Raw genomic sequence first — 22,504 nt, forward strand, 5'->3', positions numbered from 1 at the left:
GATACCCATATTCATGTGTTTTAGTCTATTCAATTTGTATGTGTACTTGCATTGTTTAGTATTTTGCTTTTAGTTAAACAATGCAAGTGTGTAGTTGTAGGGATTTCTTTTAGTCAAAAAAATTTAAAATATTTAATCTAGTGCTGATGTGTTAAATCATCTTATGCTTTAGATTAATAAAACAAAAAATATAGCTTTTTACTTAATTAGCGTGTATTGTATACTCTCAATAACCCTAAAAAACACTATAAAGATTGTAAATAAGCAAGTACATATTATGCAATTTAGGTTAGTTTTAGTTTTATGGGAGCTTCCTATTTTTATTCGAAGAGCAGTTCTAATGTACATTTGTTCTGTTCTGTGTCGCACTAAAATGTGCAAATTAAAATGCTAACAAAACCTTTAATTCTTTCTTAAGTACATATGTATATACATATATATATGTACATATATCAACCTTCGCCATGGATAGAGTGATGTTGGCAATTTCTTATTCTAATTTGTTGAATCCCTCTTAATCATAGAAAGGTCTTCCACCTTCAAAGTTTGTGCCTCTGATTTGTTAATTCCAACTCTTGTGGAAGCTTCTTCTTGGGCTCTTGAATCTTTAACTGTTCCAATTTTGTCATTTCAATAGACATTCAAAGCTTCCTGATGAGAAGCTTCAATAGTTTCATAATTTTTCAAGCTTCCCCATGGATTGAGTGATTTTAGCAACATTGTCTTCCAATTTGTTGGATCTCTCTTAATCATTGAATGGTCTTCCACCTTCTTCAAAATATCTACCTCTGATTTGTTTATTCCAACTCCTCCTGGAAATCTCTTTTTCCAAAGAAACAAAGGAACCTTCTTGTTTTGCACTAGCTGATCTAATTAGGGGTGTAAACTGGAAAAATTAAAACGACAAACATAAAATATGCACAAAATTTAACAAGAAAATTAAGCTTTGATATTGATATGATCAATAAATAGGTTGGACATTCTACTCCTTTGTTTATAAACACGAATCCGAAGCGTCCAAATCAATCTGTGCTTGATCTACATACTGATTTTTAAATGAAATTGTATAAAGTAGTCCTTAAATTGGAGTTGTTTATTAGGAGCAAGGAAGATTGTAACATCATCAACAGAGCCCAAAGCATGAAAGCTAGAGCAAACATAATATGTAGAGAAAACCAATGTGGGTAAAATCTTCACAAGGGTCATGTATCTCGTTGGCTTGACACTATTTCCTTGCTTATTACATAGGTTTACTTCCTTCTAGAGGCCTTCATGGACATCTTTCATAGTGCTCTTGATGGCTAAACAGATAACCAGCAATGCCTCTACTCCTTAGTCTTCCAATTTAACATACTCAAAACCACTCGACTGTGCAAAATGCTGAATTATAGTCACAATCAACTGAAAGGAACATATCTACATGTTTACAAGCGTGTATCATGGTCCCTTGGGTTACAAGGGACTTCAGGATGGAAATAGAAACTCCTTAAAAGCCAGAGAGGCAGGATATGAAACACCAAACTCCTTTTGTTGGCCACAATTCTAGTATTTTGTCGTGTGCATTGTATTAAGCCATAGTCAAACATATTGTCTGTGCACTATTTTGACAGTGACAATTTGGCTGTGGTCCAACCTATTAGAGATACTCATTTTGTAATGATTGGAAGTCTCGTAGTTATTTTTATCACCTAGATGACTTCTATACCTATCTTCAACTCCCCTTGCCTCTTGCATCTTGTTGTTTGATCATTTGCCCAAAGAAGCTGCACTTTAGTAGGGTTGTCTGTTCTCTACACCAACTTGACCGATCCATTTTGGATCATCATAAGGCACATGACACTTATTACATGACGTTTGACTTAGGTTTTTCACTCTTGATAAGAACAAGTTATACAACATTGATGTGTACCAAGATCGTGGATCATTAGCTCATTTACGTAGATTACATTGATTGCATCATAATGTGTCTCCTTTGAGATAACAGTTTATGTATAAACTATAAAGTCAAATTGATCTTCAACCACGGAGGAACACCGATGAAAATATGACAACTGAGAAATCCTTGGAAACACTGATGATGTCTAATTGGGTATTGTGTAGATGAAAATTCTTCCTTATCTCCAACACTGTCTACACTTTTGTTGGGATGCAAAGAAATGAGGCCCCATTTGCTTCAATGCCAATAAACACACTTTCTTCTAATGACAAAAATGAGGGAAAAAATGCTCCAATTGTGATTTTGAATGGGATAGGAAGGATAAGGATTAGTTGGTTAGATTTAGAGCCATAAATTAGCGAACCTGTTCCCAAATAGAATTTTGATGATGAACATTAAATGATGCTTTTCAAGAATATGCCACAATTGTTTTGGTTATGCCCATGCTCCTGTAGTCACCATGAGGTTTCAGTATGGATACTGAAATACACCTTTACCATATCTTAGTGTAAATAGTGCGTTGCATGCTTGCTTCTATCCATTTTAATTTGTTTGTTTTCTATATGTCATAGGGGTAGGGTAACTAGCTTACTTTTAACCAATACTTCCCAAGCCTTGTCTTAACTAATAGTGTCATCCAAAACCTTGTGAGTCATAACCTCTGATAATGAGACAATTGAATACACTTTTACAAGTCCAAGTGGTGCAAAATGAATAGCAATTAGACTAGACTTCAAAATCAGCCTACCTCACTAGAAAATAGATTTCACTTTTTGTTTGGCCTTAGATTATTATATTAAAGTTATCCTACTTGTTTTCATCCTAAGTTTTTAGTGCCTTTATCCTAAATCTATATTTCAATTTTAGGTTTTGTTAAGTGTTGGAATGTTCTCAGATTTCTAGCTATGAAGGCATTTTAAGTTTCGGAAATTGAACTTTTGAAGCTTAGAACTGCACAGTGCAGAGTTTTTGATGCTAGGAGCTTCAACTTAATCTTGTCAGAAAATGGTGTGTTTCTTTTGTATGAAATTTGAATGTCTACATTTGCATTAATTCTGGATATTTTCCTTTTTTTTAACTAAATAAAAGTAACTTCTTGCTGTATGGCAGATGCATCAAGTGATTGTTCCATTTTTTATCGGTCTAATCATTTCTCCATCTAGAAACAGCTTGGAAGGAAGCTTGCTGGTATGCCATCTTCTATTTCTCAATAAGGGACAGCAACAGCCCCTTCTATGTCGAAACAGAAATTTAGATAATATAAATGGATAATTGAATTGTTTATACACACTCTATGATGGAATTGTCATGCTTTAGTCGGGGTATCCCATTTGAATTCTCCGTTTGTCTTTCTTTTCCATGAAAACTGCATGCATTACTTTAGTAGTATTATTGCATTATATTTGTAAACACATATGCTATAATTTAACACTCATGGAAAATGATAGGAGATTCTTTAAGAACAATAGCACATATTCTTTCATATGTTGACATCTTATTGAATGCTTTCTGTTAATTTAGCATTGGTATATGAAGCACCCTTATTTATTCAGAGGTAAATATGACTAGTGAATTTTGCCTTTTCTAATATTTGTCATTGCTGTAATGTCCCCATTTTTGTGAGCATCAAAGTTTGAAGGATTAACCTATCATTTGACCCTCGTAGGCTAGTATGGTGGATTAGAGGGTCTAGTTTGGGCGTTATGGAGCTCTTTAGGTGGCTAATGGCAGTGTTTTCCTCTCCAGATTGTTGGTATATTCTGAGGCTAGGCTATTCAGAGGTTTTTGGTTCCATTTTGAGGTACTTACTATTTATAGTAAGTTAGTGGTTGTTGGAGAGGGACCCTTACTATTTTTAGTAAGGCAGTTGGATGCACAGTGGATACAATGGTTAACTCCTAGGTTCAATCGGAATTGAGAAATAATGATTAATGATGGAGTTAGAATGTTATAATTATTATTAAAGTTATACTTAAATAATAATTAATTATTAAGTGCATATCATTGATAAATTAAGTGGACTTTATTTAATGGGATATTTAAATGTTTTAAAAGTATACTTTATAATAAGTGATAAATTGTTATTTAAAGGGGAGATATAAATGTTTAATAAAGTATACATTATATTTTAATGTTGTGCACCAAAAAGGAGGGAAAGAAGAAATGAAATTAAAGTAAATTAAAGGAGATGAAGGCAAATGCAAATTAAACATTATAAAAGGGGATTTGGATTTCATTTCATTCATTCTTGAATCATTTCAACATTTGTCTATTCTGAAGAAGCCTTGGCTTTGAAGAAGAAACCTACGGTTTCGCTATAAATTCAATCTTGGAGAATGTAGCCTCTCTTCAATTGTGCTGGTGGCTTCACAGGGAAGTCGCATTTGAGCTTTATTGGAGGAAATATCAATTGTTTCACAAGGGGTTTTGAAGTTTATTCTTGGCAGATCAGAAGTTTGAAGATAAATATTTATTGAATACATTTAATGCTGGTTTGTGCTTGCTTCAACGTTGGCACGTGGGAGTCTTCCTGCGCTACATTATTCAAGTGGAGACATTAATAAGTATAGCAGATCAAATGGATTATCAGCAAAGTTACCCCGAGTTTCCGGGACAGGGAGGGCAAGGGACGGTTGGACGCGTTTCCAGGACGGCAATTTTTTTTGCCAAATTTGGGGACGGCGGGGGACGGCAAAGGGGATGGCTATATAAAATATAGGAAAAATTTAAAATATATAGGAAAATTTCAAAATTCTAAATGTTCATATGAAAACATGGATAAAGCATGCATACATACATTATATTCATATGAAAACAATAAAACATGGATATAGCATGTGTATGATACTATGAAAAGTTGAAAACATTTTAGAATGTAAATTTTGAACATACAACATTGTTAATACTCAATAGACAATATGCAATTATGCATTCATAAATCAGAATTTCAATTCATTCACATTGTCAATATACATATCAATAGACTCGGAGGTTAAATTTTCCCTACTTCTATCGACGCAATTTCCCCCCATTTTTTTCAACGGGGGTTTGGGGGCAGCGCCCCCAAGGTGGGGTCAAGGGGCATCGCCCCTTGTGGGGTCAAGGGGCAGCGCCCCTTGCGCGCTCCTTGTCACGATACAGGGTGGGGTCGAGGGGTAGTGCCCCGCGAGGCCAAAAAAACTTGTTCTTTAATAAAGGCGTTGGGTGTTATTTTTCTAAAAAAACTTATTCTTTAATAAATTATGAATTAAATTAATAAATTTAAAATTTAATTAATGTTATCTTTTAATTTTTTTAATTTTTAATAACAATTTGAATTAATAAGGGGCCTCTATTAGAAAATTTAAATAAAAAATTAAAAATACAACTTTTTAAAGTTTTTAAATATTTTTTAAGGGCCTTAGAATGGGGGACGTCTGGCTGTCCCCGGGACGGATTGGGGACATCATAGCCGTCCCCAGCCGTCCCCGGGACGTACGGACGTCCCCCAGAGCTAGGGTAGGCGTCCCCCCATTTCGGGGACGTCCCCTCAAAAAACAAGGCAATTTGGGGATGCGGGGAAACGTCCCCTGGCTGTCCCCAAGTCCCCGAAACGTCCCCGGGACGGGGACGGGGGTTTGATGTCCCCAGCCGTCCCCGGGACGTACGGACGTCCCCCAGAGCTAGGGCAGGCGTCCCCCCATTTCGGGGACATCCCCTCAAAAAACAGGGCAATTTGGGGATGGGGGGAAACGTCCCCTGGCCGTCCCCAAGTCCCCGAAACGTCCCTGGGACGGGGACGGGGGTTTTCAGGTCGGGGATGTGTCCTCGGGTAACTCTGATTATCAGTCATCGACTCTACTGTTTCATTTCCAGAATTTTGCTAATCTTGTTATCTTCTAAATTCGGGGTATGCTTTGGTATTGTAAAGGCTTTAAAGAGATAGTCAATAGATTAAAGGTTGCATTTTAATTGTTTGACAAATTACCCATTGCTGTTGATGAAGATTTCAGTCTTGAATATGCATGCCAAGTGTTTGTAATAATGTCCCTTTGCTGTAGATGAATATTGTAGTCCTTAGGATACATGGTAAATGTTTGTAGAATTGCCTTAGTGCTGTAGCTGCATATGCATCATCATTCTCAATCATATGCTTGCACTTCCAAGTTCATTTAGTAGCTTCAATCTATTTCCGGTCATCTCAAATATATTTTCAAGTTATACCATCATATCAAATCACCTTAAAAAACCAAAAAACAAACAAACAAACAATCAACATCAAGACCAGATAGTTGGCAAAGTGTTTGACAATATTCCTTGAGCCTTTAATCAGCAACTTGAGGTCAGAACTAGCAAGGGATATTACAAAAACCTTTTCAAGTTTTCTCTGAATTCTCATTGTGTCCACAACCCTAACAACATGGAGAGGCTGCAACCTCCTCCCCTTGATTCCTTGTTAGGAATGAATTTCTAAAGAACACACGATTTGAACTTAATACCTCTTGTTACATGAATGCCCAACTTTGAACCAAGCTATTAAACTTTCTTTGTTAAGAAAGGACACTGCAGAACTAATTAAGGTGCTTAGAGGAATAGGAAACTTAAAAAATGAAAAGGTGAAAACCATTGCTTACACATATCTGTACAGCCTTTTCTTGGATTTTAATCTTGAAAAATTCCTAGTAAAAACAAAAATCCAAGGCATGTTTTTGTGTGTAGATAATAACCTTTTTTATCTGTAGCAAATAATGTTATTTCTCCTCACAAGTTTCACATTCAGATTTCTCCTCCATGTATTGTGATACTCATGTTTAAAAAAGAAAATAAATTTGCTATTTCTCCCAAAAATCACATAGAAGCAATCTTTAGGAAGGGAGGAGTGTAATGTCCCCATTTTTGGATTCTCGTGTTTTGTAGTTGTCATTGACCTTTTGAGTGTGTGTTAGTCATATCAGAGTGGTTATTTAATGTTAGTAGTGAGCTCAGATGTTCTAGAGGACTCATATGATGCTTTCAAATGTTATTTGTTGGCTTTCAGTGGGATCTCCAAGATTCTTGGAGGGAGCGTCTATTTAAAGCGATGTCCCCTTCTATTGAAAGGTGAGCTTGGGGATCAAAAATCACACACATCTAAGTCTTGTGTTTATCTCAGGGGTGCTAGCTTGCCTAGCATTTCCTTCCCTTTAGGAGGTCTGCTTGGGGATTTCATCACCCCAAGGGACAACCTCAACCACGTGCACCGACAGGGTATATAAAGGGGGTGAGAGCAAAAATTGTAGCCCAATCTAGTCATGCCCTGTCTTTAGCAAAATCCCATAGATTGGGTGATACCAAGATATGGGTGTAGGGTTGGTCTGAGCGGCTTAACTAACGTTCTCGACCACGCTTGTGACGGGTTGGTATTAATGGATGTGCCTCACATAATCTTTTGACCACTACTCATTATGGTGCAAGGGATGCATGTCATACCCTAAAGTTACACTGTGTTTCTTTGGCTTGAGATAGGAATCTCTAGGTTGGGCTTATTTAGTCTCTTCGAGAGAGGGTGAAGGGAAATTTTTGTAGGCTTGGAGCTCTAGCTAACCGCCTATTGTGACGTTTTCACACATCGCCCCACTGCAAATGGGGACCCCCTACTTTTTACGCCCTTCCGATCTTTTGGCTTTGTTTTTTGGGTCTTTTCGTAGTAGTGTCGTCAGTCTCTCTGCTTTGCAAGTGTTTGGGGATCATATTGATTAAGTTTGCTTTTCATTTGAGAAAATTTGGTTAAGTCTAGGACTCATTTTGTTAATTTTAGTGTTTTTGCCTTCAACCCTAGATTTTAGGGGTTTCTTTAGGGTTTTGGAAAAATTGAACTTAGAATTGGAATCGGAACCCTTCAAGGAACCTCCCAGAAAAATTTGAGTGAATTCTGAGCACTTACTATTTTTAGTAAGTTTCACTGCCTCCCAGATTGGTCTAGTTTTGCCAAAAATCAAACTTACTATATTTTAGTAATTTCTATTTTTAGTAAGTGCTTTCCTGACCTATCTTGTCCAAACCCTAACATTTTGAAATACTTACTATTTGGGAAAAACTATATTGGCAGGTTCATCCCTGAAGACGCTGAAGACTGAACATTCTTGAAGATCATTTCTAAATCCGGAAGAGTCGGAAGGCAGACAAGTTGGATCAAAAAAATGGTTAAGTATGGAACTCCTATTCCAGAAGTGGAAAGCATGCAAAATCATCTAAGTCTGGAGATTTACATCAATCCACAAATGTCATCCTGATCAGGAAATGACCTGAAATTTGACAAGTCTGAAAATTTAAAAGATCTTCTAAAGCCTAGAATTTGCATTATAATTCCTAGAGATTTGAAACCACTCTCAAGCATCGTGCCAATATATACATGAAATATAACTTAAAGTATAAGAAAGGAAAAAGACATATTGAAATGCCACTTATACTTAAATGTTATATTTCATATATTTTGATGAAGAGAATGAGGAAAGAATTATGAAAATCCTTGCCCAAGTCAATTCAGCGCCCAAGTTTGGGCAAGGGCGCTAAAACAAGGTGTCCAAGTAAAGCGTGGAAATGTTGAAAGTCCACCAAAAAAGAAAATTACCACCCATGTGAGGTTTAGGGTGCCAAATGCAAGGGATGAAGGAAAACTCCCAAAAATCATGGAAGATAGTAAAATGTATGAATTCCTTGGACAACTCAAAATCCTGCCCAGGAAAGTCAAAGGGCACCAAACCATGGTCAACAGGGAGAATGGAAAAAATTGTGAATTCCTTGACCTTAGTCAAATTCCGCCCTACTCCTCAGGAGGGTACTAAATAGGAGAGGTCATGGAAAGAGGGACAAATAGAGAATTCCATGACAAGGTCAAAAATCCGCCCAAGAAGGTCATAGGGCGCCAAATCCAAGGGATGATGGATAATTCAAACAAAGCATGAATTCCTCCTTCAATGTAAAATTTCGCCCATGTACATGAAAGGGCACCAAAATGCCTAGGCTTTGGAAAATGTGTAAAGGATGAATTCCTTCATCAAGCCAGTTTAGTGCCCAAGTTCAAAGATAGGAAAGGAAGGTTTAAATGATGATGAAATTTCTACTCCAAGATGATTCCACACTCTAAGAATATCGGAAGACTCCCATGGCCAAGGATGAAATGATGAATTCCATGCCTAAGTTGGAAAACTAAAAAATTTGTCTAAGGCGTGAAAATCCAAGGGGTCAAGGAGGAATGAAAAGCAAAAATCCCCTCAGGAAAATATTTGAAATTTCCACTTTTAGACATCAAATTTCATCAGAATTTCAAAATTTTTGTAGATTTGGACCCATGAGATAATTCTCTCTCTTGGTCTCGGGTCCTAAATTTTAGGAAAATTCCTAAAAAATAGGAAATGTGGCAAATTGATCAAAAAGCTCCCTAGGGACGTCATGAATTCAAAGAGCACAAAAAATTCCTTCCTCGAGAAAGAAATGCGCCCAAAGTGAAGAATTCTTGGAAAAGGTGAGAATTTGGTTAAGTGTTGGAAATTCCTTCCTTCACAACAAAATTCTTGGAAAAGGTGAAAATTTGGCTAAGTGATGGAAATTCCTTTCAGGACATAGTTCTTGGAAATCATGAAAATTGGCTAAGGCATGGAGAATTTCCTTCCTCAGGGGTATGGAACAAATTCTTTTCCAAAGGAGAATTCCTTCACAACATGAATTCCACGCTGGGATGAATTGAAGGTGAAAAAAACAATTTCTAAGGCAACGAAGAAATCAAGGATGAATTGAACAAGAAATTTCCCCTCGAGAAAAATCTTGAAAAAACCATTTTCGAGCATAAAAAATCATCCGAATTTCAAAATGATGGTAGATTTGGATTCGTGAGATAATTTTCTGTCTCCTGTACCTTGGAGCCCTAATTTGAAAATTTTCCTAGAAAATAAGAAATGTGCAAAATTGATGGAAAAGCTTCCCTGGAAAATGGAAAATTCAAAACTTCAAGAAAATTCTTCATGGATCAAATTCTTCTCTCCTGAAGTTTTCTCTCTCCAGGGGTTTCCTACCAAGTGGCAGCCAGGTCAGCGCATATTGAATTAATGGCAAATTCCTTTTGCATGTGGCCATCACGTCCAGGAGATGATGGTGCATTTATGGCTTCGTGGTGGTGCACTTATTACAGGAATTTTTTGACTTAGTGGCAGCTCGGTCAATGCATGTTGAGTGCATGAAGAATCCTTTTGCATGCAGCCGCCATATTAATGATTTATGACAGATTCCTGCCACATGTAGCTGTTGCATGGGGGGATGATGGGCATTTATTTCTTGCATGGGAATGTTTGTTGTATTTTGGGCCAATTTGATGTAATGGGGTGCATTTAATGCACAAATGGATGCCATTTTTGGCTATTTGGAATTAATTGTATATGGGCTTAATGGGTGTTAAATGTTGATTCCCCCCTTGTTGCATCTTGAGTGGAAAATCTTTTAGGGAAAAACCCTAATTAGGGTTTGCATGTAGCCAAGGCCAGAAGCCTATATAAAGGGGTGATCCCCCCTCATTTGTAACAGGGGGAGACTTGTATGAAATTGTTGCGATAAGTTTTTGGGAAAATAATAGTGAAACATTGTTCTCTGATGGTGTCCACTTAAGTTATTTTTTCAAAACTTGCATGGTTTCACCTTCCTCACTTAGAGTAGAATTTTATTTTCTCAGTTTTTAGTATATGTAACGTCATAAATTGTACGCACTTGCTAAAGCAGTACAATTTAACACCTAGTTTAGCACCCGCCTTGGCGCAGTTGCATTTTGCATTTCATTTCCCCTTTAGCACTTAATTAATCAAATTAATTAGGTCTAAAGGTTCTATTTCATCATTTTCCACATCACAAAGTCGGGCCCTTTCATTAAAGCGTGCCCCTTTCATTTTATTCCTCCAATACATCACTTAATCAAAAACCCTAATTAGGCCCTATTCTGAGCTTGGGGGCTTGATTTCGGGGGTCAAAACATCTTGAAATCACCTGTAACTTCGGGATTCTCTCTAAAATCATCATATCTGACGGCCCTGAAAATTTGGTGAAAAGTTGTCGGGACCGTGGCGCCCGGAGTGCACACGGTTCCGGACATTTTTCCCGAAATTTTAGGAGCGCGATCCAATCATAAAATAAAGCTTAACCCCAAGAAATTGGCGGGATATTCGATCTCTAGGTCGGCCAAAAGATGAAATTGCGACCTAGGGTTTCATACATAAGAGCTCTCTTTCTTCATTTGAGAGGATGGGATTTTTGTTTCCAGGAACCTCATATGCAGCGAAAGAGCAGATCTTTGAAGACTTCAACATCTTACAACATCCCTCTATCAAGCATTTATCAAATCCATTCATCGACTTAGGGCTTGGAAGACATTGAAGAACAATAGGAGATTACCGACTGAAGATTGGCTTGTACCCCTCCCTTGAGGGTTGGGTATGATTTCATGTTGTTTTCATGTCTTTGCATAAGCTTCAATATATCCTTTATTCATGCTTTAGATCACTTTGCATCTTGATTTAGAGCATTTACATTATCATTTACAAGCAATTAGGGTTTACTTTCTAGGTTGCTCTAGTTTGCTTTCTTGCATTTTAGGACCTTGCATACACACTAGGTCTGCACACACAATACATTTTACAAAACAACTTGGCTATTCGTAGAGGTGGAAATCACCGAAGCGGGGGTTTGACTAAGGCAAAACCCTATATAGCCGCCCATACCCCCTTTTTTAGATATAAGTGCAGGTTTCGGGACTTGGACGACACCGCAGGATACAGATCCGGAGAGAACAGGTCGAGACAGCACTCTGTATCAAATTGTAGAGCAGAAGACTGGGACAGGGGCGCTGGGCGCCCTGGTCCCTGGGACAGAGGCGCTGGGCGCCCTGGTCCTCCAGACAGACAGCTTTCAGATAGCTTTCCAACAGTGTTTCAGAGTGCAGAACGACAGTTTCCGGTGCAGCTTTCAGGACAGTGGCGCCCACGCCCCCATCCCGCACATTTTCAGTCCGATTTTGACTCCGGGTACACATCTGTATTCTTATTTTATCCTTGTACTTACAGCTTTCCATTGTTTAAGTTCAATTCTGTAATCTTGTTGTTAGCTCATACTTGCATTTTAGGGCTAGGAATTGAACTTGCATAATCTTACCTTTCAATTACAACAAAGGAATAGAAACCCTAATAGGTAGCCCGTGGCTCTCTCTTTCACAAAAAGAAGTAGCCAATTGTGTGATACCTCTAGGCTCTTTCGTATTCCGTAATGTGTGACAAAAGGTAGGGTTAGGGCATGATAACCTAGTCTCGCTTTTTTCCCCCACACAGTATAGTGCTTTGATTTCAATGGAGAGTGTAATGGTGTCTGATGAATTTCCATGGTTCATACTTTTTGCATCTTGCTGATTGTAAGTTGCACTGTAAAGTTAGATTGAGCCACTAAACTTGTGCTAAGTTTGGTTGTGGATAGTCGTTTGGATTGCGTCGTTTTGGGTATTCAACTGCACTTTCTCGATTTGAAAATCCTTCAGCATCCTTGGAAGACTGCACCGGTTCTTGGAAAGTTGTAGTTAAACTTGGCGAAGCAGAGCTTGGTTTATTTGGAATTTGTCCACCAAAGCATTAGCTGTTGATATCACTGCCCTTAGGAGTAGATTTAGGCCCTTTCTAACCCTTTCCCCTTTATTTTCAATTCATTTTAGTCCGTTCAAAGCAACAACATCGGAGGATTGCCTTATCGGATGATGGAGTTCCACGCCACAGTGAAGAAGTGAAAACGATCCAATTGTAAGGCCCCTTGGATTACTAGCAATCACATCCGCCAACTGAGTCACGTCCATTGCATGAAGGAACCTTGGAGTTAGCCGTTTGAACTTTCTGTAATCTTAGCATACTAAGGTGTTAGCGCTTGCACTGTGGGCCCACATTGAGTATACATTCCCATTTGACTAATCATAGGAATGTGAGTGTTTTTGGCGTGTCTTCCTGTGCATATCCAGTATTTATCTCTAGTTAGTCCAATCTCAGTCATCTCTTATCTTCTTGTTTGTTGTCTTCAATCCTTTTGCCATCTTAGTCCAATCACACATTGCCTTGGTTCAGTGAGATTACTCTATGTTTTAGTGGGTTCGTTGTTAATTCAGCAAATTCATTATTCATTTAGCAAGATTGCCTTTGATAGTCAGTTTACCCTTTTGGTGGGACTGCCCTATCTTTTGGTGGGATCACCCTGTCTTTTGGTTGGATCACTATCTGCTTTGGCAGGTTCGCCTAGTCTTAGCCAATTCATCATTTGGTGGAACCACCTTGTATTTTGGCGGATATGCTTAGCTTTTAGCGGACTTCTTTCAGTGGGATTGCCTTCTCTTTTGGCAGGTTCGCCTAGTCTTAGCCAATTCATCATTTGGTGGAACCACCTTGTATTTTGGCGGATATGCTTAGCTTTTAGCGGACTTCTTTCAGTGGGATTGCCTTCTCTTTCAACAGATTCACTCTATGTTTGGTGGGTTCGCTCCCAACCAAAATCCAGAAAGAACACCCTTTATCCCCCAAGTAGTCCTCATTCTTCTTGATCCAAAACCCACATCAGATCTTCTTTCCTCCATATCCTAAGCTAAACGAGTCATTTGTGTCACCCTCATTTCTTTCCAACTTCTTCAAAGTCAATCCTCGTCCTAATATGAGCTCAATTCACATCCTAGTCTGAGCTTATTGTCAATCCTAATGTAAGCTTTAGTATGTCATCCATCTTCATCCTTCACCCCTATCTAACTCATCATCTAATCATCATGTGACAATCGTATGGTGATGAGTTTGTCCATCCTAGGATTTCTTCCATTCCACCCCATTCTAATGATGATGAGATTCTTGTTGATGAAGGCTGTAAAGCGGAAAATCGCGATCGAACCCTAGTTGCTCTCCCCTCTTCCAACTCCAAGGAGAGAGAAGGGAGATTCACTAGGGTTGATGGTTTTCACTTAGGGGAGAGACTTTACATTCAAAAGAGGGGTTGAAACCCACAAGATCCAATCCCACGCAATGCAAGATTGGATGCTAAATGTGTTTCAAGGGTTAAGAATGCAAGGCTACCCTCTTTTGTAAAGAATGTTGATAGAAGAATTAAGCTAGGAATGCATAGAAAGTGACAAAGATTCGCTTATAAACTGAGATAGGGATATAGGATGAAGCTGCGGACCTGGAATTAGCAGTAAAATGTCGATACGGCGCTGTCCTGCAAATTTGAGCAAAAGTTGTCGGGACGATGGCGCCCGAGCGCCACGGTCCTCCGAAAAATCCACGAAACGAAGGGGGATCTATTCGTCTCTGCACAAGGATTCCAGATCTTCAATTTCAGCCGCGTACCTGCAACCTACACACAGAAAATCGAAGACGATTGGGGGGTTAGGGATTAGGGGTTTGCCTTTAGGTCAAACCCCGGTTTTGGAATTAACCAAGAAATGAGCAATGCTGTAAATGTAAATGTCTGTAATGTAAAACAAGTACTAATACCTTGTTGTAAGGATGTTTGTATCCTTATGTGCGAAGGTATAGATGTTGTATGTTGTATGTTGTAGTAGTATGTTGTAAGTGATCTCCTCTTCAATGGTTGAATCCTTGTCTTGAATGCAACACTTAGCCTTGAATGGAGACTTAGAAGGAATGCTTGAAGGAATGCTTGAATGCTTGAATGCTTGAGTATAGTTTCCACGCCTTTTCCATATATCCTCTTCATATCAAATGAGAGAGAAAAATGTAGTTTATATACTTGCCAATTAGGGTTAAAAGACTGATTTTCCCGACCTTAGGCCGACCAGGAAAGTTTATTTTCCAATTTGCAAACAAAAAGACCCGAAGTCCAAAAGAGACCGGGCCCAAAATAGGACCCAGGGACCAGGGCGTTGGGCGCCATGGTCCTGAGGGACCAGGGCGCTGGGCGCTCTGGTCCCACCTCCCGGGACAGCAGGGTGCAAGGAGGTTCAGGCCAGGGTGCTTGAAAAATGCAGTTTTTGGTGCTATAAACAGGTTTCGGGGTCTCCATTCAGGTTGCGTGTTGCGTCGCCATCGTGAAGACCGAAATGCAGTCGAAATTGCAAGTGTCGCAATTTTAGGACGCTACAAAGGCGAGTATGAAATCAAAAACTTTGATGCCATCATTGCTAGCAAGCTTGCACCAAGCGTCTTCCAAAATTCAATCAATCCCCCAAACTACTTCATCATGGCTCCATGCATACCCACTAATAATCCTTATCATACCTTTGACAAGAGAAATCAATTATATCATCCATCCATGTCCCCTTCTTATATCACATCCATATTTCCCCCTCATACAACATCCATGCCTTTATCGTTTCCCATAGTCATCCCAACCTTTATCTCTGCATAACAACACTATTACCATCATCCCTAGTCCAAATCCACCATCTCATTATCAATCCATAATCCTAGTCTTCTAGTTTATCATGATCCTCCAATCCATTACCATAATCTCTCCACCATTCCTAATCCATCATCCAATCCATCCTATCTCAATCCACCATTTACTCCCTCCTATCTCAATCCATCTCCTTCCATTCCATCATATTTCAATCCTCCATCCAATCTCACTTTCTCCTATCTCAATCCACCATCCAATCCCTCGTATCTTAATTCTCCATCCAATTCTAATCCTCTATCTGATCCAAATCCCCCACTCCATACTTCCACTCCTCCACCTATGCTTGATCCCTCATCTACATCCAATACTCCATTCCCTAATCCTCCACCTCAACCTTAAATATTCAAGTATCTCATTCCAGACGTCCTTCAAGGACCTAATCACAAAGAAACCATCACAAAATCCAATTCCTAAAATTGATGTCATGTCTTCTCACTCCATTATGTGAGTCCACTAGTGATAAAGCCCTTATACCTCACATACGAATAATTTCTCTTCCGTCTCTTGACACCATTGGAGCCCTCCATCTGTTGACACCATCCAACCACAATCCCCATCTCCTCCTAGCATTATCTAAACCCAATCCATTGAACCTCATGAATCCATCCTTCTTCCTTCAATCCCCATTGAAGAACCTCCCATACTTCCATCCACTCCATCTGAAAAGCCTACCTACTCATCCCCCATCACACCATCCATACAACTCCCATCATGTCAAGATCTTGTTCCAGAGCATGTTGAAATATCCATTGACCTAAATCAAAATACTACCATCCCACCCACTCAGTCTCAAAACCCATCATCATCCCCTCATCCACATCATGAGCACAACATCCCATCCAATCCATTGCATGATCCTTCATTACCCCCCCTTCAAACCATCCCACCACCTTCACTCTATCCTCTTGGTCCACTCATCTTCATCCATCGTGGTTCCCTTGTGGCAAAAGATTAACTTACATTCACCACCCAATATTGTCCATTTAATAATGGACCCACAATCCCATCTTATTCCGAATATGACAAGTATCCTATTGTAAATTGAATGCTTAAGAAAATGAAAAATCAAGGTAAAGGCTTTTAGGCCTACATGAACAAGGTACCCTGGAGCCCATCCATGTCAAAGCAAATCCACAATCTCACAATCTTGGTTAGATATCCCAAGGCACTTAATTCAAACATGTTGGTACAATTATTACAAAACCCAAACATACTTCTTCCAAAACCACAATCACTTCTCCCCATCGCTCCTCCAAACCATTTACCGCCATCCCCCCTCCTCCATCATATAAAAAACAACCATCCATCTTCCTCCATCCTCTAATCCCATTTTGGATTCTATTGACGTGTTTTTAATGATGACGTCTAACACAAAATAAAGTTACCAATGGTCATTTCACTCTCTCTTGATCAAAGTTTAACCATATGCTGAGATTGCAGAAAGTTCAAACGGCTAACAAGAAGGTTCCCTAATGCAACAGACGTGACTTAGTTGGCGGATGTGATTGGTGGTAATCCAAGGGGCGTTTCGTTTGGATCGTTCTTTCTCTTTTTCACTGTGGCTGGGACTTCATCATCGGATATGGCAATTTTGTGATGCTGCTGCTTTGAACGGACTAAAATGAACTGAAAATAAAGGGGAAAGGGTTTAGAAGGATCTAAATCTATTCCTAAGGGCAGTGATATCAACAGTTAATGCTTTGGTGGCAAATTCCAAATAAACCAAGCTCTGCTTCACCAAGTTTAACTACAACTCTGCAAGAACCGGTGCAATCTTCTGAGGATGTTGAAGGTTTTTCACATTGAGAATGTGCATTTGATGCCCAACACGACGCAATCCAAATGGCTATTCTCAATCGAACTTAGCACAAATTTGGGGTTTAGACTAACTTTAAACTGCAACTTACAATCAACAAGATGCAAAAATTATGAACCATGGAAATTCATCGAGCACCATCACATTTTCCATTGAAAAATCAAAGCACTTTACTACTTCTAATCTAAGCGAGGAAGGTGAAACCATGCAAGCTTTGAAAAGATAACTTAAGTGGACACCATTAGAGAACAATGTTTCACTGTTATTATTTCAAAACTTATCGCAACAATTTCATACAAGTCTCCCTCCCTCTAGCACCAATTCTGTTGAGCGCGGAGGTGTAATATTCCCCTTAATTTTTTTTTTGGTATTTAGCAATAAGAATTACAAAGCAAACACTATAACTCGTTAAGGTTAGAAAAATAATCCGTACAACTGAAAGCAACCCTCCACATTTTGATCACCGAGAGCCCAACCTCCTGGGAGGGTGAGAGCATATAATGCTGAGGGGATCGTTAACACCATAACCCAAACTGAAATTACAATGCACGGGTGGCAAGCCAAGCCCTTTTGCTTATTCAGCAGGATAGAAACTGAACTCTTGGCGGCAAACCATCCAAGGGAGATAACAAGAGACTAAAACTCAATCACTCTACCGCGTATTTCAGCGGGAGGACATTACATTAAGCTATCACTCTATCGCATATTTCACCGGGAGAACAATGCATAAAACTTATCACTCGACCACTTATTCAATGGGAGGACTAAGTACAAAACTGAATTACAAAGCAAGAAGGTGGCTAAGCCAGCCTCTTCCACTTATGCAGTGGGCAAACAACACATTAGAAATGGTTAGTAGTACTACTACTTAACCTTAGAATATAGAAATTAGAGAGATTGAATAGAGAAGTAATGTTGTGCAAGCTGATAAATATTCCCAAGCAAGTGCTAACTCCCCAAAAGCCCTTCAACATGAAATTATGAAATTCTAGGAGCAATGACACGCAGACCAACAACTTCAAGAAGCTATGACATACTCATATCTCTCTCCAAACTCACCCAAATCTCTCCAAATCACTCCCAAATCAACTAATCTACTCACACTCCTAAATGCACACCCAAACACTGACTTTTGGAAATCTGTAATTTTTGATAGCAAGCTGGAAACGCACAACCAACAACAACAAGACACACTAAAATGCATAAAACTCTCTCACAACTCGCCCAAATCACTCCAAACCAATCCCAAACTGCTAATATATCAATGATGACCAAGAACAACCAACAAACTGACCACCAAACAGCCCATTCAACTCAACTTGCTTCCAAATGCCCACACAGAGAAAAACGCCAATGCTGAAAATTTTGATTTGCAGTATAAAAAATAAATGCTCAGAGATTCGTGCTGAAAACTTACAAATACCATCACTTGGGACATAGAAAAACAAAGAGCCAATACGCAGAAGTAGCAGGCGATCACACAGAGACTTATGAATGAAAGTATGCTTCAGCCATGACTTTCCCAACAGCCTGGAAACACACTGAAACTCGAACTACAGCAGAACCAGCAATCCCACACTTCAACAAACTCACCAAGATCAATGAGAGAACATGGAAAACAGCTAGGTACTGTCTTGCAAGTAAGAAACTACACTTAGCTAGTAAGGTTCACTTCGAAGCTCAAATTTCTATTGCCAAACTAGCAGCATAATGATGCAATTTTCAAGATACCAAAAATGAGAGCTCAAGACTCTTTTTTATAACTTCTTGCTCCACCAAATTCAAATGCAAATGGCGCCCAAACTTAATCGAAACTCATTTCATGTCCTCACCTAGACATGGCGCCCACTTTCCCATCTTCCTAGGCAAAGTTCGAACTTTAGCTTAGGTGACAATTTGCAACATAAAAATAATATAAACATGAAATGTTTTATCATCCCCAACACCTCCTTTTTAACTCCACTAACTTAGGAAAATAACAATATTGATATTAGATAAATATTTTTCCTTAAGTCGCTCACAATACACTTAATCAGTAAATAGAAATAATTAAATATTAATCCTTATTATTTCACTTATGACTCCAATACTGGTTATCAACAAAAACCAGGATGAAGCTGAGCAATGAAGACCACTGAACTGCTGCAGGATTAGGACCTTGTCCAAATTGCTAAAAATAGAAATGCTCCTGACACTTACTAAAAATAGTAAGTCGTGAAATACTCCTCTGAAAAGCATGATCTTTGCACCCAGAGAAAGAGCTTGGAAAGCTCAGTAAGACAACATCATCCAAATAGCCAAACCCTAACTTACTAAAAGTAGTAAGTTCTCACATCACCAAACAATCCAATGCATGTTATGCCACCTTGGAGTTCATAAAAAACCTAGAAGGAAACCATAGATAGAACTGAAGAATTCGCTCCTGATAAACCCTAAAAAGCTCGTGCAAATTTCCACCAAAGTTGGAAACCCTAATTCTCCTTTCCACATAGCCTATGGGTCTCCGGAATAGGCCAATGGACCACTGAAAGCACATCATTGAGAAGGGGACATTACAGTCCGCCCTCCCCAAAATTGCTTGTCCTCTAGCAACTGTAAGGCTGGATGCAATAAAATCTCTTCATTTTTCCACGTAGCATCCTCTGCTAGCAAATTTTTCCACTTGATTAAGTATTCCTTGATCACCCTTCTCCCGAAAGAACTCTCCGTGAAATCAAGGATAGCTTCAGGAATCAAAACTAACTCGCCCTCCTCATTAAGTGGAGGTAACTCTGTCGAAGCAACAACATTATGTCCAAGAGCCTTCTTAAGGTGAGACACATAAAATACATTATGAATCCTACTGCTCGCCGGTAGTTCCAACTCATATGCCACTTCTCCAATCCTCCTATTGACTCCGAAAGGTCCATAGAATCATGGTTTTAATTTCTCAAGTCCACTCTTCTTGAGAGTAGACTGCCTGTAGGGTTGGAGCCTCAAATAAACCATGTCGCCCACCTCAAAGGTGTGCTCAACTTGTTGCTGATCAGCATACAACTTCTGCTGATTCTATACATGTTGTAGATTGTCCCTCAAGGACCTCAAAATATCTTGACTCTGTTGCATCATATCCTTCGCCTGAGGGGTTCTGCTATCACCAAATATCAAGTCAACGAAGCTAGGAGCTTCATAACCATATAGGGCCATGAATGGTGACATCTGGATGGACATGTGATCAAAGGAGTTGTAGCAATACTCTCCTAGGTGAAGCCATCTCACCCAAGTATTCTGTTGCTCCAATACGTAGTTTCTGAGATATCCTTCCAACCACGTATTCACTATCTCGGTCTACCCATCAGTTTGTGGGTGATAACTTGTTCTTGGGGTGAGCACAGTACCACATAATCTGAAAATCTCCTGCCAAAAAGCACTTAGGAACTTGTTGTCCCTATCACTCACATGTTCTTTGGCAATCCATGTAACCTAAACACCTCCTGAAAGAACACTTCGGCAACTTGAGCTGCTGTAAATGAGTTGGTGATGGTGAAAAAGTGAACAAACTTAGTTAGTCTATCCACTACCACATATATACAATCCTTCCCTTGAGCCTGTGGCAACCTAGTGATGAAGTCCATGGATACACTTTCCCATTTTTGACTCGGAATGGGCAAGGGTTGTAACAAACCAGCTGGCAGAGTGTGCACATCTTTGTTTCTCTGACATGTATGACACTCTTTAATGTACCTCAAGACAACATTTTTCAGCCCCTTCCAAGAAAACCTCTCTTGGATCTGCCTGTAAGTCTTGAAGTAACCTTGGTGACCAGCAAGGGGAATGTCATGGAAAGTCTTCAAAATCTTCTCCTTCAGCTTAGATTCGGCCACAATGAAGATCCTTCCCTTGTATAGAATCAGCCCCTCAACCAATTTGTACTTTTCATCATGAAAAGTACCCTCTATGATGCTGGTTGCAAACTGATTTTTAGCATAATCAGCAAGTAACAACTCCCTCCAATCAGCAGTAAGCTCACACAGTGAGCTCAAGTGGGGCCTTCTAGACAGAGCATCAACCACAATGTTATTCTTTCCTGACATACTAGATATCAAAGTTGTAAGCTTGTAGCTTACTCACCCACTTCTGCTGCCTTTCATTCAAGTCTTTCTGGTGCATGAAATGTTTAAGACTGTTATGATCAGTCTTAACAACGAACTTACTCCCCACAAGATACTGCCCGAACTTCGCAAGGGCATGCATTATGGAAAGCATCTCCTTGTCATATATCGAATATAGCCTTTCAGGTCCTCTCAACTTCCTACTTTCAAAGACTATAGGATGCTTGTCTTGCATAAGGACTGCACCAACACCTTTTCCTGATGCATCACACTACAGTTCAAAAGGCTTGGTGAAATCAGGCAGAGCCAAAACAGCGCAGGAGCTCATGATCCCCTTAAACTGATCAAATACTGTCTGTGCCTTTTCTGATCACTCAAAAGCTCCTTACCTTGTAAGATCTGTGAGGGGGGCAGCCAACTGAGAGTATCCCTTCACAAACCTACGATAAAAGCCACAAAGACCCAAGAATCCCTTTAAATGTGTTTCCTTCTCAGGAGGAGGCCAATCAATGACTCTAATCTTTTCAGGGTATACCTTCACACCTCCTGTAATGTCCCCAATATAATTAAATAATAAATTTAATTACTTTATTGTAAGGCCCCAAACTTAATAATAAATATTTCGGGCCCTTTTATTTAATTAGATTAGGTAAGTCTTAGTTGGACGCGTCGGCCCGTTTGTAACCCTTCGGGAAGTTTCCCGGAGGCCATATATATGGCCGAGTTAGTCTTTGTCATAGCAGGTATGCGATTTGGTATTTTCTCTTGTTTGTGTGAATTCCAGTTGGAGTTCTGTTACTCGCCATTTCGGAGGTGAAAGACCCTCCCTACTTGGTATTCGCAGTTTCGGTGAGATTCAACCCTCACCCTACTCTTCTCTGTGTACTTGTTTTGGACCTTTTGGAAACTCATCATTGTTGAATCAAATAGCTTCATTTCTGGTATACATGCTTAATTAAGGTTTCTTATCATTTGGAGGTCAATACTTGATATGCGCGCAGAAGATCAACCCTTGAACCACCGAAGGTAGTCCATTGAACCACCGTACCACACGTTAGACCCCTCCCTCCAGGTCCACAGTATGGCTACTCCCTCTGCACAGCACCGTACAACTTCTCCTTGTACGGTCATTGCATCCCCACACCACCGTACGACCCCTTCATCGTACGGTCACTCCATCCCCATACCACAACACACCCCTTCACTGTACGGCCTGCCTTCTGCACCATCGAA

The 22,504-nt window shown here is 39.5% G+C and overlaps 1 protein-coding gene across 1 annotated transcript in view; it reads left to right on the plus strand.

Annotated features, from left to right (window-relative positions):
- The window catches only part of LOC131070134 (protein DETOXIFICATION 46, chloroplastic), a 239,690-nt gene that overhangs the window by 167,373 nt on the left and 49,813 nt on the right, over positions 1–22,504 (plus strand). The window contains exon 11 of the mRNA XM_058005669.2: positions 3,047–3,124. Coding sequence (XP_057861652.2) covers positions 3,047–3,124 — 78 coding nt within the window. The remainder of the gene's footprint in view (positions 1–3,046; positions 3,125–22,504) is intronic.

This window comes from Cryptomeria japonica, chromosome 1 (assembly GCF_030272615.1).
Source record: "Cryptomeria japonica chromosome 1, Sugi_1.0, whole genome shotgun sequence".
Classification (NCBI taxonomy): Eukaryota; Viridiplantae; Streptophyta; class Pinopsida; order Cupressales; family Cupressaceae; genus Cryptomeria; species Cryptomeria japonica.